This window comes from Neolamprologus multifasciatus, chromosome 13 (genome assembly GCF_963576455.1).
Source record: "Neolamprologus multifasciatus chromosome 13, fNeoMul1.2, whole genome shotgun sequence".
NCBI lineage: Eukaryota > Metazoa > Chordata > Actinopteri > Cichliformes > Cichlidae > Neolamprologus > Neolamprologus multifasciatus.
The window spans coordinates 32,175,824-32,203,076 of record NC_140451.1 but is presented as its reverse complement, the minus strand read 5'-3'; the positions used below and the strand labels follow the sequence as shown (position 1 = coordinate 32,203,076).

General features: G+C 42.6%; 1 protein-coding gene across 1 annotated transcript in view; it reads right to left on the bottom strand.

Annotated features, from left to right (window-relative positions):
* Positions 1-1,778: 1,778 nt before the first annotated feature.
* The window catches only part of LOC146505834 (uncharacterized), a 72,273-nt gene continuing 46,798 nt past the window's right edge, over positions 1,779-27,253 (bottom strand). Inside the window, exons 31-36 of the mRNA XM_085182401.1 lie at positions 22,157-22,198; positions 10,453-10,527; positions 8,646-8,763; positions 6,549-6,694; positions 4,851-5,070; positions 1,779-4,812 (exon numbers count right to left, since the gene is read on the bottom strand). Of these exons, the coding sequence (XP_085038527.1) occupies positions 4,990-5,070; positions 6,549-6,694; positions 8,646-8,763; positions 10,453-10,527; positions 22,157-22,198 (462 nt within the window). The 3' untranslated portion in view covers positions 1,779-4,812; positions 4,851-4,989. The remainder of the gene's footprint in view (positions 4,813-4,850; positions 5,071-6,548; positions 6,695-8,645; positions 8,764-10,452; positions 10,528-22,156; positions 22,199-27,253) is intronic.

The window sequence follows — 27,253 nt, the reverse complement described above, 5'->3', positions numbered from 1 at the left end:
TGAGCAGAGAGGCACTGATGATTGTCCAGCCTCTGGAAAAACATCACGTCCCCTGAAGATGTCCACTTACTGAGAGTTACCCTGCAAAGCTTTCTCCACTTCAATCACCAGGCAAACATTTCAAAGTGAACCCGAACCTTAAAGTGACATTCTGGGTGAGTGTACTGTAGGAAGCTCTGCAGTAGTCTGCCCGCAGGCTGACAACTTCCCCCCCCATTTGAAGCCCTGTTTACTTTCACAGACACCTCTGGGTCAGAATGTTAATGTTGCACACTGGACATGAGACAAATAGCTCCTGATCTGACTATAGCATGGCATGTTCGGAGAGCGCCGAGCACAGATTTGAGTGAACACGGTTTGGTGGAGAGCATCAAATCCCAAATCGAGTGAATGTATTCTGAAAGAGAGATCACAGACTGCTTATCCCACAAAGATAAGCAGTCTGTTCTTTCACAAAAGAAAAAGGTTTTGTTTGATGCTGTAATGAAGGCGTGTGGTCAGAGCTGTGTGTTTAAAAGCCTCTCCCTCCTGTGGCGATGAGCCTGACCAAAAGTAACACATTAGAACTTTTCTTAGAGATGACCTGTTACTTAATATGCATCAAATTCACCCCACAAGAGAAGCACTCAAAGCACACATCAGTTCTCGATGAATGAATCTAAGTTTAAAATCTGACATTTGTCTGACCAAATTATGTATTAACAAAAAATTATGGAATCAAAAAACATCAAAAGTGCTTCCTCCAAACCATCAACGTGTCTTTTAGACCTCATTCCTACAAAACTGCTCAAAGAAGTCCTGCCATTAATTAATTCTTCGATCTCAAATATGATCAACCTATCTCTAATAATCAGCTATGTACCACAGGCCTTCAAGGTGGCTGCAGTTAAACCTTTACTCAAAAAGCATCTCTAGACCCAGCAGTCTTAGCTAATTATAGGCCAATCTCCAACCTTCCTTTATATCAAAAATCCTTGAAAGAGTAGTTGTCAAACAGCTAACAGATCATCTGCAGAGGAATGGTTTATTTGAAGAGTTTCAGTCAGGTTTCAGAGTTCATCACAGCACAGAAACAGCTTTAGTGAAGGTTGCAAATGATCTTCTTATGGCCTCTGACAGTGGACTCATCTCTGTGCTTGTCCTTCTTGACCTTAGTGCAGCATTCGATACTGTCGACCATAATATCCTATTAGAGCGATTAGAACATGCTGTAGGTATTACAGGTACTGCACTGCAGTGGTTTATATCATATCTATCTAATAGACTCCAATTTGTGCATGTAAATGGAGAGTCCTCTTCACACACTGAGGTTAATTATGGAGTTCCACAGGGTTCAGTGCTAGGACCAATTCTGTTTACATTATACATGCTTCCCCTAGGCAGCATCATTAGAAGACATAGCATACATTTACACTGCTATGCAGATGACACCCAGCTCTATCTATCTATGGAGCCAGACAACACACACCAATTAGTTAAACTGCAGGAATGTCTTAAAGACATAAAGACTTGGATGGCCGCCAACTTTCTGCTTCTTAATTCAGATCAAACTGAGGTTATTGTACTCGGCCCTGAAAAGCTTAGAAATATGGAGTCATTTTTGACCAGGATATGTCCTTCAACGCACATATTAAACAAATATGTAAGACTACGTTCTTCTATTTGTTCAACATCTCTAAAGTTAGAAATATCCTGTCTCAGAGTGACGCTGAAAAACTAGTTCATGCATTTATTACTTCCAGGCTGGACGACTGTAATTCATTATTATCAGGAAGTCCTAAAAACTCCCTGAAAAGCCTTCAGCTAATCCAAAATGCTGCAGCAAGAGTCCTGACAGGGACTAGAAAGAGAGAGCATATTTCTCCTGTTTTGGCTTCCTGTTAAATCCAGAATTCAAAATCCTGCTCCTCACATACAAGGTCTTAAATAATCAGGCCCCATCTTATCTTAATGACCTTGTAGTACCATATCACCCTATTAGAGCACTTCGCTCTCGCTCTGCAGAACTACTTGTTGTTCCTAGAGTATTTAAAAGTAGAATGGGAGGCAGAGCCTTCAGTTTTCAGGTGGTGCACAAAAAACAAAAACATGTGAACACCATCTATTCTCCCTCACCCCAGATGCTTAAGTGCTAAAGTTCCCCTCCTGTCATGCATTAAGATATTTTAACCTCTGGCTACTTTTCAGTGCGTCAGGCTGTGTTTACTCCACATTTCTCCTTTAGTCTTCAGAGAGAGAGCGCTCCACACTTACTCATCCTCGCTTCATTTTTCCCGATTGCCAAGACTTTATTTCTCAAAAGTCACAAAAATCTCAGAAACTTATTTTCCCAAAACTTAAATTGCACAATAATAATAAGTAATGTTCTTTTGTCTCTGTAGTCTAACATGCTGCATCAGTGCTGAATATATTCTGATGGTTCACATTTCTACAGCTGAAACAATCTGAGTGACAAATTGCATCGTGTGGAAAAGCTGAACTAAATAAAAATCAATTTTTAAATACTTAAAAATGTTTCTAGCAGCAAACAAGAAGCAGTATTTGTTATATTCAGTGTAAGTTGTAAACGTGGAGACGATCGCCACTGAAACTGACGTTCATATTTGATCCCAAGTCTTCAAATGAGCGTCAAAGTGAACAGAAGAGAAATTATTATTTGCAGTATTTTCTTCTTAGCTTAGTCGCCCACCAACAACTGTGGAGCTCGTTCTCCCACCTCTACACCCCAAGTGACATTAATGCTCGAGTGCCTCGGTGCGGTTCTGTAATGTCTGTAATTATGTAGGTGATTGATCTATTGCTTCACTTTTTGTACACTGAGTGATTACTGTCGACATGTTGCAGAGTGATGGAGTCCTGTGGAGGCACGACTGTGGGGTTTGGACTACGGCGCCGCTTTAAAAGGTCACTTAGAACAAGTTTACAAAAGATTACAGACAAAATGGAACATATGAAATCTAATAAATGTAGAACGGACTGAAAACAGACTGCTGTTGAATCAGGTGTCTCAGTTAAGGAGATGAGACCAGAAGTGCGCCCGGACTTTGCTTTTTCTCCTCCAAAAATGTGGGTTAACCTACAGGCTGAGAGGTGCTGTCGAGATGTAGTTGGGATTCTCTGCCTGCCGCCTTTTCCGGCTCCAATCGGTACCAAAAAATAAAGATGAAAATACCAAATAAGACCATAAATTCACAAAGACGTCTTTAATGAAGACATTGAAAACGGAGCTGAAGCATTTTGGCAGGACAGCAGTCTCTGAGCTGAAGTGTCTAGAAGAGAAAATGCTGTTTAGAGGAAAAAACCACTGCACACCAAAACGAAGTCATCAACCGTGAAACCACAGAGAGAGAAGCAAAGAAAAAGTGTATTTGGACTGTAGGAGCTTCTTGTTGGTGTAGAGGTGGTGCGATTTTAAAAACACGAATGCCTCTAATACAGCGGTCTCCAACCTTTTTTGCGCCACAGACCGGTTTATGCCCGACAATATTTTCACGGACCGGCCTTTAAGGTGTCGCGGATAAATACAACAAAATAAAACTAGTACAGGTACCGAAAAAAGATGATTTATTCATAACACACGTGAAAAGACCCAGGAAAACCGAGTAAACGATAAAAACGATAACAAAATAACGCTGAAAACCGATAAAAACCCTGAAAACTATACATTTCACACCTGAGCCTCAACTCTCGCGGCCCGGTACCAAACGACTCACGGACCAGTACCGGTCCGAGGCCCGGGGGTTGGGGACCGCTGCTCTAATAGTCAAACCTTCACTGTCCATCCATTTGATTCAGGCTTTGGTTCCTCCGTCACATCTGCTCAAACTTTATCCTCTATGATCACCGGCAGTTGGACTGAAAATGGCTTCTTGATGCATGTTCGATCATCCAGGTAAGGAAAGCTTACCTGGATGATCGAGAAGCTGCTGCTTGGAAAATTTTAACATTAAACCTAATCCGACCACAAACATGCAAAGATCACAAACTAACTGACCAGTCTTCCCATAACCCCAACAGTATCATTATTCCGTCTGTTTATTTAGATTTTAGATGCTTTACACTTCAAGTTAAACAATATTTCCACCATAATATCAAAACAGGAGATGTTATAAAAAAGAAAACTCAGAATATTATGATTGAAACAAACTTTTAATGTAGTGTAGAAAAGAAGAAAAGTCGAGTGTTCAGTGTAGTGATCTAAAGAGAACTAAAGGCAGGCACAAGTCCCGTAAACGTATCCTGGGGAAAACACTCAGTCGTGACTTTACTGCAGGAAGGTGTTCGGCTACCACAGCAGCACCGGACGGACTTTTTCTCACACAATTTGCTCCTCGTCTCAGATAAAGTGCAGAAGCTTTCAAACGTGCACGTGAAGTCAATACAAAACCACTTGTAACATTTAAATATGTCTCAACTATGTCAACTTTAACTGTGCTACAAAAAGAAGTAAAAGAAAGTAAAAATCAATGGACCTCCAGCACACCAGTATCAAAAGATTGCACGTAAAGGTTTTTAAAAAAGTCAGAGTGCTTACAGTCATTAGAAAAGAATCGTTTGATAGTAAATGTCAACATTTAGACAACAGCTGAGAGAATAAACTGGAATGTCAGTGTTGAGTGCGTCACACAGATTTATTTACATTTGATGACTTTTATTTGAGTTTGTTTTCAGACGCTGCCCCCTCACCTGCAGCTCAGCCTCCCTGCTAACTGCTAACTGGCTAGCCTGTATTTTTCTCCCCATCTCTGATTCTTAAAAATAAAATAAATCTAACAAGTGAAGTATTTACTGAGAAAAACTCAAACTTAAGTGCTGCTCCTCCAGCACTGCGCGTACCCCTCACCCACAACGAAACGTGGGAAACGCTGAAATACTTGAATCGGTCGGGAAATACTGAAATCAACACCATGTCTGGGTTAAGTAGCAGCAGGCTGTTAGCTTAGCCTGCAAATGGTCACGGGTGCGGGCCGCGTCTCCAAATGGACTAAATTATTTGGCCTTCCTGGATCGAAGGCGCCTCTTGATGATCTGATGGTCGCTCTCTTTCTCCTCCGGCTCTCTGCTGATGATCTGAAACGAGACCAAACATTAGAGCCCTCAGATGAAAGGGTGAAGTCTAATCTGCCCCTCCCCCTCCTGAGTGGAACCAATGGTTTTATACTAAAGACATAATTCTGTGATCACTCTATAAATGTCTCCTGTGGTCTTTCAGGCATTTAGTTGTTGCTGAGCTGGTTTAATTTTTCAGGATGATGTCGTCCGTCTCATAGACCTCGTATTGAGAGTTCCAGTGAACAGCTGGAAAATGCCAGTATGACACAGGCGTCACATGACCGTAACCGACTGGACTCCATTGTCCAGTTGGTTACCTGTGACTTGGGCTGGGCTATACCATACCGTTCACGGTAATACCGGTGTAATGTTGGGCAACGATAGGAAAATGAAATATGGCGATAGAATATGGGTAAAACGCGCATGCGCAGTGCCTATGTTTACATACGCACATGACGGTGATGCAGAATGAGGAGGGTGAAAGCGGATCGTTGAATGAAACGGATGAACCAGAACTGGTTTGTAAAAATGCTGCAGTGGTGTGGAACTGGTTTAGCTTTCGTCCGTCAGATACACAACAAAGCACTATTTTAGCGCATGCTAGCGAGCCGTCGTTATTACCGTGTTGTTTGGAAAATACGACACTTAAAATCAATCCTTTGATTTCTCTGAAAGTCGACAGAGCCCCTTATAATCCCGTGTGCCTTATGTATGAACTCTGGTTGTGTTTACTGACCTCGAAACGATTTTATGTACACGGCGCTCGAAAATCTGTCAGATGTTTCAGTACGACTTTGCTAAGCTACGAAGCCGCACCGCTTGATGGATTGTGGGAGCATTACGGCTATCGTAGGCGGAGCCTCGCGGAGTGATACATACTGTGCTTCAACATAATATTACCGTATTGTGTGTGTATAACCTCTTTTTAAGTTTTGTGGATATTAAACATGGTTATGCTGAGGATATATCGGCCAATTTCCACTGGAAATGCCTTTTGGTTAAACTGTCAAAAACTGTTACATTTTTATATAACTTTAATGCACATAAACAGCTGCTTGTTTAAGTGAAAATACATTAATGGGTTTTTTTTTTTGCACTAATAAAGTTGTGGAGTTGTAAAGTATTTTCTCTAGTGTCAGTTATATCGTCAGTTATATCATGATAAATATTTTTGGTCATATCGCCCTGCTCTACCTGTGACCTGTGAACATGACGGGCTGTGTATAAAAATGAACAATAACTAAACAGTTAACGTAGCACCCTCTGAATTAAAGCTGAGGGTCTGCATTTCCATCGTATTTCAAAGAGTGCAAAATAACTTTTGGAGCCAAAAGTATTCGGAATATTCAAACGAATATAAAGCTCATTCCGAGCCAGGAAAAAGGCCGGGATCAGCAGCTTGTTAAGGAAAATAAACGCTCCTCAGAGCTTTGTGTGAATAAAAAGGAAGTCTGTGCTGATACGGACATGTTTGCACTAAACGCCGTGAGACTCACCGGGTGCGCGGGCATGTCGATGGGGGAGGAGATTTCGGGCCTGTAGAGTTTCCTTTTGTTCTTCTTTGCTCTCAGACTGAGGGAGGAAGAGGAGGCTGCTGAATCTGCGCCGGCCCGTCCGCTCACCAGGCTCATCATCTTCTTGGCTGCAGACACAGTTTTAGAGGAAAGCAGAAGCATCCTTAACTACATCCTGTTAATCACAATGTTTCGTGTAGAAATCATTTTAATCGCAGATTTAAAGCCTAAAAACTTTAAACAGGAATTATCAGTGAAGACGACTCGGGAGGCAAATTAATCCAAAGCTGACGGCGTGTTTATCCAGCTGAAACAAACAAGCTAAATACCGTCAGGTCCATTATGGAAACTTGTTTGCTCTCCAGGTTAAACAGGAAGCTCTTCCTGCAGGAAGAGGGATTCACGATTCGAGGATGAGCGGGGTGAAACAGGAGACTGAAAACTAGAGCGAAGTAGTGGAGGAATCAAAATAAAGAAGATAAAAGACGAGTGAAGGTGAGAAGAGAGATGAAGGGTGGGTCAGACGGCTGCAGATGACAGCAACCTTGCCTTGGAGCCCTGAGGCCACAATTAATTGACCGAGTGAAACGGTGGGTCCCTGAGGACAAAACAGAGACGACTCTGGTTGATTCCAGTATGTTGGCTGTCTTAACTCTCTCCTTTAAGCCATCGTTAGTGTCCCAAACTCACTGCCCTTGCCCTTTTACTCTGTCAAACCTGCACAATGCTTTTCCAAATAACTCCAGCAGGAGCTCTGAGGTTTGTCCTTGTGTGCCCTGCGTTCCCCTCCCCAACACTCACAGATAAATTTGAAGATTCCTAAAACCCATCTGGACCGATAAGATTGCCTCCTGGACTCGCAGTAAAAATAACTGCAGATGAATGAATAAAATACAGCAGAGGGGATCTACTGTATCTGTGGGAAAGCTCTGGTGTGTGTGTGTGTGTGTGTGGTGAGATCCAGCAAGCTCTGAAATTAAAAATGTTCCTTTTCCTCCATCATATTTGACATTCAGACCATCACTTTTATATTTCTGCAACATTGCATCAGTGAAGGACAGCTCCTGATGTCTGATGCAGGCTTGGCCACTGCACGTGTTTTTGCATCCTGATGAATTACAAATTAAAATGCAGCATCGCACATTTGGCGACCGCCAGAAACTTCGGGTCGGGCTGTTCTGTAAGTGAACTGGGCTCCTTTAAAAATGCCTCCTCCTTAAATTGAATCTGTAATAAGACTTTATTTAAAAAATAATTATAACAAAAATAATCTACAGATGATTTATAGAGATGTTATTGTATAATGTTTGCATTTTGATTGATTAATTTTAAGGATCTGATAACAGAGGATGTTGTTTGCTGTAAAGATTCTGAAGCTCTGTGAGGTTAATTATTGGTTTGGGAAATGAAGATGTTGATATAATATATTTGATTCTGTTAAACTTTGTTCTTATGTTGCATGGCTGACATATAGTGTGTGATAATATAGAGAATATACAACTATGATTATGATTCTGTTATTATGTTCGCATGTTTTGCCAATAAAGTTTATTCTAAATGAAAAAAAAAAAAAAAAAAAAAAAAAAAATGCCTCCTCGATTCCACACTCTGACCTTTTCAGTTGTTCCACAGACAAGAGCCGCCACATCTGGGTTCTTACACGCAGGCAATTAAAAACAGCCGGGAGGCTGCGTCGGGAGTGAGTCGGCGTGCCTGGGGCCTGTCTGACTGCTGGAGTGACTGCAGTGCACCACAGAGCACAGAGAAGGAGACAAACCAGCAAAATCTGTCTGAGACTGTAAAGGGAGGAAGTGGGATCGTGTGAATACCAGCCCTCTTACTCACTTTGCTGTGATCTTAACTTTCCTCTTTGCAAAAACACCCTGAACATTTCAGATTTCTGCATTTACTGTAAATGTGACTTTTGTGCAGCACAGAAAACTCATTAAACCCACTTTTCGTCAATCGCAGCATCGCTTTCTGCCGCTCGAAATAAAGAACATTTTTCAGTCCCGCGATCGTCTTCAACAAAGATAGTTCGAGTTTAACGTCACCGGCAATAACGAGTCGCGTGCTGACCTTTGGTGCCGAGCAGCGTGGGGGAGCTCTGCAGGAAGTCTCCGATCTTCTGCAGCGTTCCTTCCTTTCTGCTGCGGACGCTGATCTGGGAGTCGTGACGACCCGCTGGGGAAGAGCTCTGATCAAAGAACAGCGAAGCACAGTTAGCACGTACGAAACAGCTTCTCGTTAGGGCCGCGTCGGAGCTCTGGGTGAGCGCAGATAATGACGCTTAAACTGGAAAACTGTCTGACAGTTGAGGTGTTTTCCACAGAGTACGACTGATGTCACGGTGTGTGGGTACATGTGGATCTGCTTTTTAATTTCATTATTTAACAATCCTGTTTAACAGTCGCTCCTCTTCAAATACCGTCATGTACTCAGAAAAACAACTGAGCAGCACAATCAGCTGTCTGACTAACTCCACCGTCTAGGACTGCAGCAGCACATGGAGCAGCTCTTCACGTGTTACAGGCTCTACAGGTGGGGAGGGAAGGGGCGCCGCTAACTGGCCGTCAGTCAGAGACCATTAGTAAATTGATCCTGGATGGAGGTAGGGCTGCTCAATTAATCGAATTTTAATCTCGATTACGATCTGGGCTTTCGACGATCATTAAAAACGACTGAGCCGATTATTAGCCCCTCCCTCGTGCTTTGCTTTCGCGCTGCTCCGTGCGGCAAATCGAGCGCACCTCTCTGCATTTCAAACACACGTCACAACAATTAAGAGCAGCGGTCTCCAACCTATTTTGCGCCACGGACCGGTTTATGCCCGACAATATTTTCACGGACCGGCCTTTAAGGTGTCGTGGATAAATACAACAAAATAAAACTAGTACCGGTACCGAAAAAAAGAAGATTTATTCATAACACACGTGAAAAGACCCAGGAAAACCGAGTAAACGATAAAAACGATAACAAAATAACGCTGAAAACTGATAAAAACCCTGAAAACTATACATTTCACACCTGAGCCTCAACTCTCGCGGCCCGGTACCAAACGAGTCACAGACCGGTACCGGTCCGAGGCCCGGGGGTTGGGGACCGCTGATTAAGAGGACCCGAGGGAAGCTCGGAAAGCTAAGCAGAAGTTATTTGGAGAGGAGAGTGACTGCTGTTGGTTGAAAAGAGGTAAAAAAACTTGAGTGGTGTGGAAACATTATGGGTTCATGAGTCAGACGTGGATCAAGTAGACACAGTGTGTAAACTTTGCTACAGTGTCGTAGCTGCACCACAGAGCAACACTGCAAACTTCACTAAACATAGATTTAGATAAACATTTTTCATTTATTTTTATATTGCAAACATTTGCACTGTTATCAGTATTTGCACTATTTTATATTATTTTTTAAAGTCATTATTCAACACATTGTTATTGTTAAATAAATATCGTCAAATAATCGAGATCTCAGTGAAAATAATCGTGATTATCATTTTTGCCATAATCGAGCAGCCCTGGATGGAAATATTGTCTCATGTAAGAGAATCACATTAACGATGAAGCACAGCGATGACGAGCTGTTTGCATGTGGAGCTGAGCTGCGTCCTGTCATGTGGATGGACATGTTTAAATTCACCATAGTGAATTTAAACACGTAATCAAAACTCAAAAGCTTCTTTTTGTCAGCATCTCTGAGAGTCTCCATTAAAACTAAACATGAGGTGGATCAGACGATAAACAGGTCAATTCAATCCCCTACATTTACTACATGAAATATCATCACGTGAACTTCGGCGAGCAGCAGAAACGCTGCACTGTTCAAGGCTTTGTTCAAGTGAAATGATGAATTAGTGATGTTCAGTGTGTGTGTCTCTCTGTGGTTCTCACCTCTTCCCGGTGTGGGGTCAGCTTTGGCGTCAGTTTGGTTCTCGTGTTCTGCCTGTTCTCCGCCTCCACTTCTTCCTAAACACATGAAGGCACGTACAAAGTGTTAAAATACTGAGTGTGCACTGAGTCATCTGTGCCAGAGGAGAAAAGGCGCTAAAAATAACCACCAAATGTTTCATAATGACAGGACGCTAAGGACGAGATGGGTTCGGTCATTAATACGATGCAGACGAGAGCGAGATGTTCAGGCGCTTTGTCCGGTGGCCTCGTAGGAGGTAAATGACACTTTTACCGGCCTGAATATTTCTCGAGAAGCGAAAACACGCTCCAATTTAGCCGTATTTACTTTGCAGAGGGACTCAAAGAGCTGACAAGCTCAACTACGACCAGTCAAAATATAATGTCTGGGTGTCTCCCAAACACCCAATTAAGCTTCAATGTTCGCTTTCAAACGAGATTCTGATGTCAGCAAAGAGTTTCTGTCAACAGTGTGTGGAAAAGCTTTCATTACGGCAAACAAAGAAAAATGAGCACCTGGACGTTCGCTTCAGTTCTGGATCGATACGCTTTTTGAGGGACGCCTCGGCTAATGTGTGAATAACAGCTGGGTTTGTTTTCCTCCGTCGTTCCCAACTTTACCAGGGATCAGTCTATGAATCAACTATCCTGCAAGAATGTTTCATTAAAGGAAGCATCTCAGATGGACGATGAGTGGAATGACATGATTGCATGGAGCTGTGAGTAAATGGTGAATGGATGTATTCAACTTGCAACTTCTAAATCTGGTAAGTTGCAGTTTGAAATTCAAAATGCACAAATGTTTCGTCTGAACCACTTTTGTTTCTTTCCTCCTGTAAAAGAAACTTTGTACCTTTTGAAAAGCTGGAGACGCTGTCAGGTCCAAATAGCCGTAATATCAGGTTACAGCCTGTGCAAAGTGCACACAAGTAACATACAGAATATAAACTGATGCAAATTCCCACTGGGTCAATCAAATAAAGGTGAGAACAGTCTGTGTTTCATTGATACAGCCACCAATTAGAGGCAAGAAGAAAAAACAACAATGACAAAGTCTTGAATACGTTCATTAAAAATGAGTAAAGATAAAAACTTTCCTGACTTCAAATCAAGTGATTACTTTTATCCTTTCAGGCACGTCCAAGTGATTCGACTAATGGCCCAATCTGCACTCTGCCCACTTCTCTGAAACAAAAATCAAACTAAGTGACGATCGTTTCGATGCTGAAGGAGACCCAACGAGCGGACGCCATCGGCCTCTGACTTAAGCTAGCAGAACAGCTGCAAACGTCCACGGGTGCACAAGAACACGAAGGTGAGATCAGCCAAATGTCCGTGGCTCCAAAGGCTTTTGGAAACAGACGCCACAAACAAAATGTGAGCGAACTTTAAACTTTAAGCTGAACTTGGACGAACCGGATAAATCTTTAGAATCCAAGGACATCGCCAAACACCGTTTTCTTCGGCCAGACCTTTACTGCACCTGTGTTTGTGGCTCTTTGTGCCTTCAGTTTTGTATTCAGTAAATGAAAAGCGTGCTATAAAAGCTGACAGCAGGTGACTGACTTGGCCATTGAAGAATTTCTCATTTCCGTGGCTTTAGAATCTTGCGGGTTCGTAAACTTTGGTTCTCGTGTAGTTCTTTACAAAACTTCCCTCATTCAACGAGTCACACCAGCACACCAGTGCTTTTTTTATGTAAGTGCTTTTGATCTAACAGACGTTTAAGTTGGGGTTAGTATGTTCCCCGAGGATATTTGGCATGCAGACTGGAGCAGCCAGGGATCAAACCACCAACCTTCCAGTTAGCAGATGACCTGCTCCACCTCTGAGCTACATCACCCCACGTAGGTCATACTCATTAGCGAATGATTGGTGATTGTCAAGTTGTTAGCGAACGAGTCATCTCAGGTTTTCTAATCAAACTTCACAAACCAAAGTGTGAGTTTACACGAGCTGTGTCCATCGACTCACAACTGAAATTTCCTGTTTTTTCAGGGCATTTTTGTGAGGCAGCCTCGACTCAACCTGAAATTCATTTTGTCTCCATGTCAACACAAGCCGTACAAAATGAATGTTGTAGAGTTTAATGAAAAATGTCCATTTGATTCTCTTCACAGACCAAAATGCAGACAGTTAGACGTTTATGTAACAAACTTTATGCGCCAACCTTAAACCGGCGTTATACTAATTGTCATCTTTATAAATTGCAAATACTTGGTCATATTTTACAATTAATAATCAATCAATCAAGGCTTTATTCGCCACGTGCAGGTTGTCCTGCAGTGAAATAGGACTCCCCCAACCTTACACACACAACACAGACATCACATGGGGATACAGGTCGGAGATCAGTAGCGTTACAGAAAAAACACTGAAATATACACTACAATGGGAAAGTACAAGAGGAAAAAAGAGACCTCTACTCATGCTGGGCTCCTGGGAGGACAGCATGAGCACAAAAAAAGCACATAAATGTCCACAGCACAACATTATTTATGTGCGTGTCCAGAGTTCAGCTGAGGCAGTGTCCTTCGCCCTGCTAGGCTAAGTAAACAGTCTTCCAGCCAACCCAGGTGGCCTTAACTTAATAATCAGCATATTTTGTATCTCATCACAAACAACTCCAGCCTTACCGAATGAGACCAACTGCCTGATGAGTACTGCAGCACAAACCTCAGTTCCTGCAGAGTGAAGGAAGGAACATCTGTACTGGCTGCTTTATTTCAAAGGGCCTTTGTGGCTACAAGCAAAACCAACTACACCCATTACGAGGCTGGGAAGTCAATGAGGGATCATGTCCGTGTAGTATTCATGGTCGGGGTGGCTATAACGGCTTCCACGCTGTGCTTCATTGGAGCCCACAAAGGAACAGAAAACAGACGAATGTGTGCTGTGTGTTTCTAAATCCAGCGTTCTCAGATATGATGCGCCTGCATTAGCCTCAGCACAACAAATCCCTGAACATATACTTTTTTTAGCGAATCAATTCTGACTCACTGTCGTTTGGGATGAGGCTGACCTGAGAGGAGGAGTGGGCGTGGCGGATGAGATGAAAATGCTCCGTTTTGAAAGCAGAAAGAAGGTCACAACATGTGGAGTCACCAGTGACTCACTGGACCTTTTTTTAAAAAAATAAACTGAAGGAAGGAGGAAGGGAACGCAGGCCGCCAAGTACGAAAGCAGAGATAAAATATGTGAAGAAAGCAGACGATGAAGCTGGAGCGAGAGTGTAAGAGAGAGCGAGAAGGAAGAGGAGACGAGCAGAGGAGCCGCGATAAGCGACAGAACGAATGTGTGATTGGACCGTGTGGAGAAAATCAGCGAGATGAAATGAGACGATAGAGGGAACGTGTGGAGAACAAAAATGTACCAGAGACAATGAATCAAGCGCCAAGAGAAGCAGATCAGATGGCGAGACGCAGAGATGTGGTCATTTCTACATGTCGTACACCAGAGCGCCACGTTCAGACCGTGTACTCACTATAAAAACAGCGGTTAATACACCTCAGAAACCTCTTTGATGTCATAACTGTTACAACATTTATCTCAACAGCACGTCTGCTCTGCATGTGACACACAGGAAACCGGAGCCTTTAATTAATCTTAAAATGTACTTGTGCTGGACTGTATCCACCTACACAACAGAAACAGGAGCATTAATCTTCCATAGATTCACTGTGAATTAACATGATTCATTCTAAACGTATATTAGCAGCTGGGAAATTTCACAGGCAACCTACACAACAAATTAAGCTGAAATGTCCAGTTTATTTCCATTTCTGGACTCAAACATGCTTTATTACTACAGCTGCTTCTTTATGGAGCAGCACAGCACAGGCGTCAGACACAGCCTGGTCTGAGCAGGAGACGCTCAAACGTAGGGATGGGTACTGGTATCCGGTGCCATGATGGCACCGGTTCTGTCATAAACGGTAGTAACCAGACCGAAAAGCAGCGCACATTTCGGTGCTTTTTTTCCCTGAGCTGGGATGCACTTTAGATTCTAGCCAATCATTTTACGTTTCCGAGGATAGTAGGCGGGTCCAGGTACGTACGTTCTTTTAGAGCAGAGCTACAGATTAAAAATGCCCAAGGCGAAGCGGTCAAAGTCTGGCTGTACTTCACAGCAAAAGATGCAAACTCAGCAGCTGCAACAAGTGCTTTAAGCTGATACTGTGATACTGTCAAAGGAGGTAACACCTCAAATCTGATGAAACACCTGGCGACGCATAGCGTTTTTTTAAAAGCCGAGAAATGCGCCGTATTTGATAGCTTGCTGCGAGACCTCACACCGAGCACATCTACTGCGGGTGTGGTGCCTGTTATCGACCCGGAGTTAGCAACATCCCCCAAAAACCCGAAGAGGAGAGTCCTGGCCCCTAGCCCTGCCAGTGTAGCAGAAATGATTAGGATGATGATGCAGCAGCAGCCGTTCTTCTCTGCGTGAGTAGCTTCATGTTGTTCGTGTGTAATTTACGTTGAGTAGGCTAACCACGTTATTACATTAATGCATGTAAGGTGAACTAGCAAACATCATCATAGCTACATGCAGCTGTCTTCTTGTTTGATGGCAGATACTCCCTTCACCCTGGACAAAAAGGCTAAAATGACCAAAGAAAAAGTGGAAAACAGCTAAACATGAGAGGTTTTTGGACAAAGTTTGTGTTTTTTCCATTGATTAAGCTGCTTCCAGCCAAGAGTGATACCATATATGCCCCATAGCTGCAGAAAAGGCTAACATTGTTATCTTTTTACAAAAAACAGCTGAACATGAGAGGTTTTTGGACCAATTTTGTGTTCTCCATTCTTTAAGCACCGGCACCGTTTCAAAAGTACCGGTTTGGCACCGGTATACCCATCCCTAAACGATACCCATCCCTACTCAAACGTCAAAGTTTGCTTCTTTTACCCGAAGAATTAATTGAAGAGAAACTGTAGCTCAGTCATTTTACACAATGCAAGTTGATCTTGTTGAGAGGCTTAACACTTAATGGACGTCTCGTTTTAAAGTAAAACTGTTTGTTAAATTACAAAAAAGGGGAAAAAATCAATACATTTGGCTAGTTGTGGTTTTGGAGCATCAACATGTGACGGCCAGAAAAAAATAATGTCTCTCTTCTGAAGTCTGTCAGTGTTTGTGTTCTGAGTGATGAAGTGGGAAACTGCCAACGAAACGAGACACTTTGCTCACATTTTGTTGGATAATTACAAACTTTCCTGAAGCAGAAGAAGAAGAAGTGGGAGGCCCGGGTGGAGAGCTGAAAGAGGACAGTACATCAGACTCTTGTTTGATAAACAGGCCTTCAACTGGCAGCTTCGATAAATGGGACCCACGAAACCCAGGGAATATTTACAGGAAGCTGGCCTCTAGCCAGAAGTGCAGAGAAACACCAATATCTCCAACCACGTTATAAACAGGAAAAGACAAATCTGCAGACGTCAGAAAGCGTAAGAGCGAAAAAGCTAAATGTCATGAACAGGATGAGAAATCTTTGTGAGACGTGGAATAAAAGCTGTGGGAGCGCTTAATGACGACCGTCACACGCGGTGGAGGAAATGAGATGTTTTGGGAGCTTTGGTATCAAAGTGGGAGGTTTGTGCAGGACAAGAGAGATTTAGATTAGCACCGTGCCATATCCAGTAGACGCTGCTCCACCGGTGCCAGTTTACTCCTACCACAGAGCAGCGAGCCAAATCAGAGCTCCGAGCGCCGCACAGAGAGGAAGCCGTTAGGTGGTTCTCTCAAGCCTGTCGATCGGTTTGATAATATTTGAAGTGATAAAGACATTAATATTCCAATTATGTGTTTTCATGGAGTCAGATGAAGGTTTCTGTAACTTTTGAGCCGTAGTTAAAATAGGACAGTGCATCAGTGCGTGGATCAGAGTGACTCCTCACCAACGCCAACGTTATACAACCAAAAAACTCCGGTAAAGTTTGATGTTTCCACTACAGAAAGCACCATCATCAATAAATCATTGCTGAACAGAGACATGGCTGGCTGGGAGAGATGAGATGGAGAGGGGGGGGGATGGGTATGTGGAGAAAGGGGTCAGAGGTTAACAGAACAAAAAGAAAAAAACTGAAAGGAGAAAAATCAGGCAGAAGGAAAGAGGGTTGCGTGCTAAGAGTAAAAGGAGAAGCGGTTGATTTGCTCGTGCGTGATCCTGGCGTGCCAGCAAACATGCATCAGCTGCCAATGCTCCATTATCTCAGAGAAAATTTGAATCGGTGCAGAAGTCTGGAAGGCTGATGAAATCGGGAGCCGAATCTCTGCTGGGTCACTGCCTGCAGACGTCAAACCCGTCAGAGAAGCCACTTCACCATGCAACTGCCTGCCTGGTGTCAGCGATGAAATATGAGCACTCCGTGTAAGAAGTAGCAATTTAATGTAAATGATTCCATCAAGTTCTGCAGCATAATTGCTCTGAAGAACAAGATGAATGGCAGGAACACAACAACCCCGTTTCCAAAAACGGAGTGATTGCAATTTAGCTTTTATACCACGCAAAGAATGGAATACATCTGACTTTAAATGCATGCTCAGTTCATCTCCCAGGAGGAAAACTATAAAGAAACGTTTGTTTCCTCGAGTAGATTACTGATGAAACACGAAAAATGTGAAATCAAAATGCAAACATATTAAAACAATTTGTTTCTTTACTGTTTCCAGATGAATATATCCCAACATCTTACACAGCATGGAAACTTTTCTGGAAATAGGGTTTCACTTTGCCGTTAACGCTGAGATCTGATTCTAAAACAAGACAAGAGCGCAATTATCACCATAATGATAATTTAATGTTTTTATAATAAAAACAACACTTAGCCATGAAATACAGGATGCAGATATAAATGCAGCCCGTGTTTCGCCCAAGAAATCATCGAAGCTGTCACAGTGCATCAGGAAGAAAAAGTTTTGATAAAACCTCAACTTTAGAAAATGTAAGCAAACTTTATGAGAGTCTCACCTCAATTAGAATAGATAAAAGAAAATACCAGAATGTGGTGATGAAGGATTCCACCTATAACTAATCACTGAGCATTTCAAACATAACGGCTTTCTTGGAAAATCGATTCATGGCTGTCACCACGTCACGAGAGCCGACTTTTCCCCTTTCAAACAAAGATATTAATATTAGTGTCACTGCTTCAACGAGGTCTGGGATGTTCAATGGAAAAACAAGAACAGATGCTTCTGAAATTAACCATAAACCTAATCTCAGGCTAACATCTCATTCTTCTCACAGTAGTGGTGTTTTGTCTCCTATGGAACGCACTCTTCCTCCATCTTTAAATCTACAGGCCTGACCGGTGCGCAAGAGGTGGTTGTCATGGTAACGGGAGTTTTGCCTGCAAAAGGGTCGTCTCCAAATAAGAGACGCCCCGAGATGAGACCCGAGGCCGCGCTAAACTGTTTCAATCGCGTCAATATTACTTTTCTGTGACGTGCAATCAAAGCGTTTAGTGTCTTTTGTCTCTGAGCCAGAGAGACGAGGTCCGCGGCAGCAGGGCTGTGCGATACCACCAAAATCTCATATCCCGATATAAGACGTTTATCGTCCCGACAACGACATGCATCACAAAAATTTTACATTTTCTGTAAATTCTGTGAATCTCAGGCAACTCGACTTGCGTGAAGCGTCTTCAGCCGGGCGTCGTGTACCTGGAGTCGAGTGTTACATGAGTAGAAACGGCCGCAATTTCCTTCGTATTTATTACACGGCGTGCTCTAAGGTTTATCCGTCCGTAGTGTGGTTATATTAAATATAAGAGAAAGAGAACTTTAAGAACTTCTACATCAAAACGATGAAAACAAATATTGCCGTAAACAGTTTATTTTGCGACACCACGAAACAAACGACAGCGTAAAATGAAACGACAAAACGTTTTCACATCATCATCTAATTTATATCGTTATATCGAACAGCCCAACATGGCAGCGTGTAAAACTAATTGGAAATTCTACTAGTTTAATAATAAATTAGAAGAAGTCAGGGGTCAGTTTAAGCCTGTGGTCGTACATGCGACCCGGTGATAATAATTTCACACTTTGACCCTGAGTTATTTGCTCAAGTGTCCTTGAACTGAACCGAGCCCCGGCAGGTTCCAGGAGCAGCTGTAGCTCCGCATCGACGCCGACCTCCCTGCAGGACGGAGGACAACAGCACAGCTCCACAAATACACGTGCAGCGTTTGTGGAAACCAAACGCAGAGCAACGCTGTACTTACTGCGATGTTCTTGCACTGAAACACTAAAAACATTCACAGAGAAAATTTATGTTGAAAAACAAACTTTACTTTTTTAACACCCAGAGAAAAAAATGAATGATTTTATTTGAACTCCATCTATCCTGCAGCTAAAATGAGAATCAGCAAGCTGTGGAAAGACCTGTCACGACTCTGGCTCCAGCTCCAGCTACTAGTTAGGCCAAACGAGCTTAAAGCTGGAGTTGCAAAAGTTGCCGAAGGGGGTGAAAGTATCATAATGTAGAAGAGTGCTCATTTATAAACACAGAGACCTCCGGTTCACTTAATCAGATCCGTAACTCAAACCAGTGGCTGATGCATCGAGTTTATTAAGTACAGGCTGACTAGGAGCTGTGAGTAACTACATTCCTGACTAATGCAAATATCTTAATCTAGGCCTCCAACTTTCCCTCTGCTGCGGCATTTCCAGAATGCCGCAGCGTGTCTTTTAAGCGGCACCAGAAGACACGAGCATAATACAGCCGTCCTCGCTAACCTTCACTGGCTCCCCGTCAAATACCGTATCGTTTTTAAAAACCTTTTATACACTTTTAAAATTTTAAATAACTTGGCACCCAGCAACTTAATCAACCTCCTTGACCCTGACACCCCCAAGAGAGCATTTAGATCCTCTAAACAGGGGGCTCTTAGACTAGCGGGGATCGTTCTTTTGCCACACCAAAACTTTGGAACAGCTCGCCGATTGATGTCCGTGCGTCGGAATCCATTCAATCCTTAAAATCACGTTTAAAAACCCACCTGTTTAAATAATGATCAACACAATCTACCAACAGTGTAAATTAACCATTTTTTGGCAGTTAAGACCAAAGAGAGGCAGATTTAATACGTCCTGATATGAGGGTGAAGTCTTCAGGAGGAGTGTGACCTCTGCTTAATACAACTCTAATTACATATTTATAACCAATAGACTTGTTTTGCTCTGGTTTCCAGTGTTATATTTTTCTTTGCTTATCACTTATTGTTGGTTTACTGACCGGTTTCCATTTCCTGTCATGTGTTTCATCTAAACGCCCCCATATGCCCTCAATAAAGACAATTACAAAGCATTTTTATGATAAGTAGTTCCTGCTAATGTCTTAATGTCGTAAACATTTATTAGAATTTAATCGCAGCACATCTTTATGTAGCAGAAAACACGGGGAGACAATAATCGGACACATATTCAGATTACAAAGAAAAAAAGAAGAAATCCTTTAAGCAGACAGATGAACTCTGCTGCAGTAAATTATTAATGAGCAGGTGTGCTACTGTCTACTGTTTCAATGAGGGTAGGTAGGTAACAGAGACAACTTCCTGGATATGATGCAACACAGTTCAACAGCACATCCTGCAGCCATGAAGTTGCGTCAGTAACTGAACATTATTGTAACTCTAACAGAGCAGTGAACAGGCCCCACCTTTGTGAGTTCAGAAACATGTACACCAGCGGTGCCTAACGAGCCACATTTTTACATATGAAACATAAAAACTTCATCTGCTTTTCTCCCGACCGCACAAATCACATCAAGTATGAGCAAAACCTCATCAGAGCCGAGCAGCTGTGTGCCCGTTTGTATCATGGAACAAATGTGTTTCAGAGGTCAAATAGACGAGGGACTCTGTGACACTACAGCATCATGCTGAAGGTGGCGTCTCCGATCATCAGTCACACTTTACTCTGTAGGATGGAAACCAGTACATCAATGAAACACTTCAACGGGCAGCCCGTGTAAACACCTCGACTGGTGTGATGCTTTACTCCGCTTATTGGGAACGATCACATTATGAGCATGCAGATACAGCCTCGGTGGGTTAAACCATCTTACTGATGCACGGCATGTTGGATGAAAGTGTGGTTTCCTGCACTGCATTTTAACGGTTCTCAGTCCAACATCTGTCGGCCTGGTTTATCAGCTTCTGTGTCACCAAAAAACACGCACAGTTTAAACATGCCCCAGTCTCCCCTTCAACATATCCTTGGAAAGTACTACACCACCTTCAGCAAAGCTGCTACTTCCAGACGGCTGCCCTGAAGTCCCGGCTTGTGTGTCTGGGTCGTGATTGGACCTGTTACAGTCAAAACAGCAATCCTTCATTTTCAATCCTAAATTAGCAGAGAAGACAAGGTGATCCAGATCTGCTGAGCGACCCAGAAACATGTGGAGTGCTCATCCATCACCCATGCTTCACAGTTTTGCACTTTCAGATCACATCTGGAGTGAAGCCTTTAAGCTGATCAGGTTCTATATTCTGTCACGTATTCAGCCTCACACAAACAAATAAATACACCAAGCAGGATTTGAATCTGGTGGAATCATCATCATCTTGAGTGGGAGAGCCACTCAGACCCTGTGAGGGTCACAAACATGTGCCCCTCTGTGGGCTTCGATATGGCAGCGAAACTCCTCTAAAGACGCCATAGCTCAGAAATCATCAACAAACCAACACGACGTGACGTTTGGGTTCATTTCACAGATGCTGATGTTTGCTCTCTGCCCGGGCTCCATAGTGAAAGAGCAGATGTGCGCACACAGCTGTGGCCTGAACACAAACTCGGGCAGCGCTGGAACATTCCTGAGCTGCACGACCTTGTTAATGAAATCAAAGACGGTCTTTGCAGAGACGGCCGTGTGGCAGACGTTTCTGATCACACCTCGCATTTATGCAGCCTTCAGGTCACTCGACACACTTAATGCTTAAATGTGATTCTGCAAAGTGGATTTACTAAATGATGTAACGTGTTCATAATGGGAAAATGGGGAGTTAGAACTGTATTAGGCTACGTCCACACGTACACGGGTATTTTTGAAAACAGAGATTTTCCGTTTTCGTTTTAAAAAATAATCCCGTCCACACGTAAAGGCAGAAATGAAGGAAAACGCTGCTAGGAACATGCCAAAGCAACAGGTGGCGCTATATTCCTAACCGTGCAGAAATGTTGGCCAATCAGAAGTCTAGAAGCCTCGGTGGGAAAAAGTAAACAATGCTGGGGCATAGAAGCAGAACAGAGTCGTATGTGTGGAGGGACAGTAACTGTGTGTGTATATGTAAGCATTTAAACACTGCAGAGACAATTAACAGTAACAGTATTGTAGAAATTCATTTCACCGAAGCAATAACGTGGCGCACAGTGTGACGTCAAAAAATGCGCACATCTTTGACGCTGCGTTTTCTCCGTTTTTCTCGTCCACACGTAAAAGCAAAAACTGAGTTTTCAAAAATATCCACCCTGGCTGGAGTTTTTAAAAATCTCCGTTTTCAGTGACCAAAAACGCCGTTTACATGTGGACGAAAGGTGCAAACGCATAGAAATACGCGGGTACGTGTGGACGTAGCCTTAGATCCAGGAGTGAAATATACACTAATGAGGCGAATGATGATGGAAAACATGAGTGGATGTTTCTGGGCTTATGATATAGAAATAATAAGGTACCTTAGTTTTTGTTTGCCGTTTACTCCTCCTGAAAACACAAGACTTTGAAAAACAGGGGAAAAGGTGTTAAAATGTTACAATGTAACATGTCGAGCATTCTACAGAGTATTCGACGTTTAGAACATCATTTGGATAAAACACTGAGTACATTTCCTTTAACTGTGTTCTTGTAGTAAAAACATCAGTATTGCGCCCTTTACTGTTTATTCAGCTGAGTAATAAAAGCTCATTTAGAATTATTACTCAATTCTTTTTGCGATCAGCGGCAGCTTCTTGTGCATGTTTGAAAACGTTTTTTAAAATTCTGTAAACTGAAAATTACTCTGAAAATTGAAAAAAAAATGATATTTAGGTGCAAATGCAATTTAAATAATAAACAAGAAAATAAATAACGAGAGAAATGCTGGAAACATTAAACTGCGATTCTGATGGCGAGGTCTTATAACACTGGTGTTTCAGAAAAGGCTCCGATTTCTAAAGCGGATAAACAGCACAAACGTGTCTGACTGGAAACAAAGGTACAAACTTCACACCTCCTCCAGCTCCTCCCCAGCGACACTGAGGCGTTCCCAAGCCAAGATACCCAGCCTGCCCTGGGTCTGACCCGGGATCTCCTCCAGCTGGACCTGTCGAAAACATCTCCTCTAATAGGCTTCCAGGAGGCGTCCCAGTCAGCTGCCAGAAACACCTCGCCTCCCTTCTTTTGATGTGGAAAAGCTCTTTACTTTTCCACATCAAAAGGGGGGTAGGAACGTAGATCAGCTGGTAAACTGACAGCTTTGTTTTCATGCTCAGCTCTCTCAGCTACAGCAGCGAGGTGTCTGCATCACCTGCTACGCTCTCCCCTCACTCGTGAACAGACTCAGAGATGCTTGAACTCTTCCACAGGCGCCGACTCATTTTCCACCTGAGCATCGTGGCTTCAGACTTTCATTTGGCTTATTTTCTTCAGCGGCACTTCTCGCTCGGCTGCAAAACCTTCCCAGCACAATCAGAGGTTTGCTGCTGTAGAAGGACCACAACTAATCCCTTTATATTCCTGGACTTATTGTTTGTTAACTGACTAAACTAACGGTGTGTTAACCAACACTAATGAGTGTGGCTCCTGCCTTTAGCCTGATATTTACTGAAAGGACGGCAGTGGTACAGAAAGTCCACAGGTTATCCACCTGTCACGTCCGTCTTCTTAAAATTCACCTGCTAATTTCAGGTTCTCTGCACAGCGAGGAGAGGACACACGAAATATAAACACTTAACGTTTATCTTTGTGGGCAGGTTATCAGAGGAGGATGTGCTGACACGCTTTAATGCTTCCTGGCATTTTAAAAAGAAACAAACATTTTTTACACTTCAGTTACTGGTGGCCTATGACGCTATGCAGAGTCTCTTCAAGACCCAGCACCCTAAAGGGTCCCCATCTCCCCGCTGCATTCATGTTTTATGCTCAAAACAAATCGTTTCTCTCATGTGTGCCTGCAGATGCACACTCTCACTATTATAAACATTACTCACACAGGCCTGAGGATGTTAATATTAACACTGTGTGCAGTATGTTCATGCCGTTGCACCTCGATGTTCAGCACAGTCTGTTGGAAAGCCTCGACCACTGAATTTAGCCAAGGAGAAAACAACCTGGATGCAGCAGAAACACGGTTAAAGATTTAAAGGCTTGTGTGGCTCAGGGAGCAATGAGGTCGGTGTCGTCTGCAGCCAAGAGACTTTTTTTCTCCGTTCTGCTCCATTAGAGCTGAAGGCGTGTCTGTACCGAAAAGTTATTGCAGTTAGGATCAGGTAGTCACATCAGGAAGTCTTCTATTTGGAATTATTGATAGAGTTTGTTAGAGAAAGAAAATATTGCATTAATATTGTTTTGCTCAGTTTATTGCAGTGTGGTGGGGGCGGTTTGGTGACATTTAGATAAAATAGCAATATACCAATGTTATATACACAGAAAAAGATATTTAAGACACTAATATAAAAACCAGTAAGAACAGAAACAGAGACAGCGTGAATATGGGTGAAGTCTTAGAAGCCGATCTTGGAACTGAAGTAAATGTATGTAAATGAGACGTGACGTAAAAGTCAATCAGAAATTATACTTGAGGATAAATTATGTTTATTAAAATCGCTTCTTTTACTGTATTTACGTGATTATTGTTCATTGTGATTAATGCTGCTGTCTGTATGAACAGAACGAGCTTGTTTTATGTTGATGTGTTACGGGTGTTGGGGTGTGTAGGACCACACAAAGAAAAGCTGAGCCTGAGGTTGATGATAACGGGGATGCTGATCACGCACGCACATACACACGCACACACACACACAACCCCGTTCAGCTATCTTAGTGAGGACCTTCATTGACATAATGGTTTCCCTAGCCCTAACCATTAAAAATGAATGCCTAAACCTAACCCTAACCTAATTGTAACCCTGACACTAGAACCACATTCTGAGGCTCAAAAATGCCTTCAAATTTGTGAGGACCGGGTTGTGTGTCCTCACAAGTGACTGTTGGTTCTCACAAGTATAGTAGAATGCAGATTTCGGTCCTCACAAAGATAGATAGACAGGAACACACACACACACACACACAGTATGTACAGGTTAACTTACTGTTAAAATGTTTGACAAAAGTGAAGTGAACGTAATCTGTTTGTTTATGCCCTGGACACAGGAGATTGGGGCGTGGCCGCTTAGACCGGCGGGCGTCTCGCGCGCAGGCTGCTGTCAGTAGGACTCACCGCCGCTCATTAGCGTCAGTGAACTACACATCTCCTGCTGTCAGTGACATTTAAGTTCTAAAATAAGTCGCCCACGGGTAACATCACAGTGGCCGCGTCCATCTTTACACCATCTATGGTAAACCCCACCTAACAACATGGTTTTATACTGCGAGCTTTGAAACGACACATTCATTGTTAACAACAGTGATTGTAACATGTTTGTTTGTAACCAAGATGCATACTGTGTATTCATACTGCTGCCACTGTTCTCCACATCACCCAGCTCCCACACTGTACGGCATCATTTGCAGGCTGTTGCAAAACTGAACTGAACACTGATCTTTTTAAACAGGTTATAATTAAAATTCTATTTTGCTCAAATATTTCCTACAGCCTACCACCGCTAATATTTCATTTATTATTTACTAACCAGTAGGGCTGCCACGATTACGTCGACTATCAAAATCATCGACGACTGATTTAATAGTCGACGCGTCGTTTGAAGCTTTGTAAGATCACAAAAGCCGCAGGAATAAGTAGTAGGATTTAAGAGTGTAATAACGGACTGAAACAGAAGATGGCAGCACTGCATGTACAAGGATGCCAGCTGCCGTTAAACCCCGAAGAAGAAGAAGCTGTGTCCCAGAACTCATAGCGCAGCCCAGCTCAGTTTCCAACAATGGCGGCAGCTAGTTAGTTTTAATATTTCTCTTATTATTCTTTCTGGGTCACAAAATAAACGTTTAACATATTTTCAGGCGAGAATGTAGCTGTGTAAACCTCAAATATCTGCTCAGTTTATCAAGACACCACATATTTTCAAAAGCGCTCCGACGTTTTCGGAGACGTCTGTTAGCCACTAGCTCGATAGCTAGCCGGGGGCTAGGCTAACTAGAGCCGTGAGAACACCGGACTACCGGCTACTCAGGTTAAACATAAATAAGTCACTTAGATAACTTAAAAATGTTATTGTTTGGCTTTTTTTAGTATTTTATTTGTTCCTGAGTAAATCGGTTTGGCTGAGATTAAAGTTATAGTTTTTACACAGCTGAATAAACGTCAAGCAGACAGCTGATTATCAGAAGTGTGAGATGATCCAGAATTTACTCCGGTGTCCTGTTATATTTTAGATAGCAAGGAGTTTATTAAACTTCACCGAAACAATCTGCAAATTTCATTAAAATTTAATAAACTACCATCTTGTCTTTATTGTTAGTTAGCACATACCTGAAACACTTAAAGCTGTAAGCTAATGATAGTTATATAAGAGCAGATGCTGCTGGTGCAATAAGCTGTACTCAAAGGAGCTTGCAAAGAAAAGCGTCTGGACTTCTTTAAGTTACTTGAAGACGTTTCACCTCTCATCCGAGAGGCTTCTTCAGTTCTGAGGTTTCTTTGCAAGCTCCTTTGACTACGATGACCTGGATGACTGAGAACCTTCACAGACAATAAGCTGTACGTTTTATGTTTAATGGATGATGATCTGATTAGTCGACTAATCGCAAAAATAATCGGTGACTAGTCGACTATCAAAATAATCATTTGTGGCAGCCCTACTAACCAGTTTAAAGCTGAAAAGAGCTCCTCTACGAATGACCCTTGCTAGGTTTCATTTTTACTCTCGCCACGCTCACGTCAGCTTTCATATCAAGGGGGAAGAGAAATAATTGCTAATCTATTAATAATGTGGCAGATAAGCACTAAATCAAACCTCAAATTCCACCTCTGATTAATCTGCTACATTTGTGTTGAACATGAAGGTTTTCCTTCAGGAAACTGACCTTAATAAAAGAAATTAAATAAAATCTGCAATTCTTAGCTGACACTGAGAGGACTTCATATGTCTGCTTGTTCCCGACTCTCAGTCTCTCCGTGACCTCTGTGAGGCTCTATTAAGAGTGATCCCATTAATCAGTGACGAACCTGCTCTCTGCCTGTGCTCTCAGCTGGATCAAAGATGGGCCAAGATCCTGCCGGCACACAGACCCGCAGAGAGACAGATTGAAGGGCCGATACATGACTAGTCAATTACAGAGTCTCTACAAGATCCAGCGAATATCCGCTACTTATTCCCCACCCTAGGAGAACATTGGCTGTGAGTCACTTTAAGCAATACAAAAACACACACACCCTATTGTGGTTAAAAGAACAAGCACTGCCTTGTTTCAATGCTTGTAGTTATATGTCAAATGGTGGGAGAAAGTATTTTGCTACCACGAACACGAGTTGTTTTTGACACAGAGCGTCACAAAAAGATAAAAATAAGAAAGCCAATGCAGCCACAGTGCACTGTATCCACTCCACACTGGATGCATAGGAAGAGTAAATGTCAGTAACTGAAGGCAGGTTGTAATAATTGAAATGATGGAGGAAA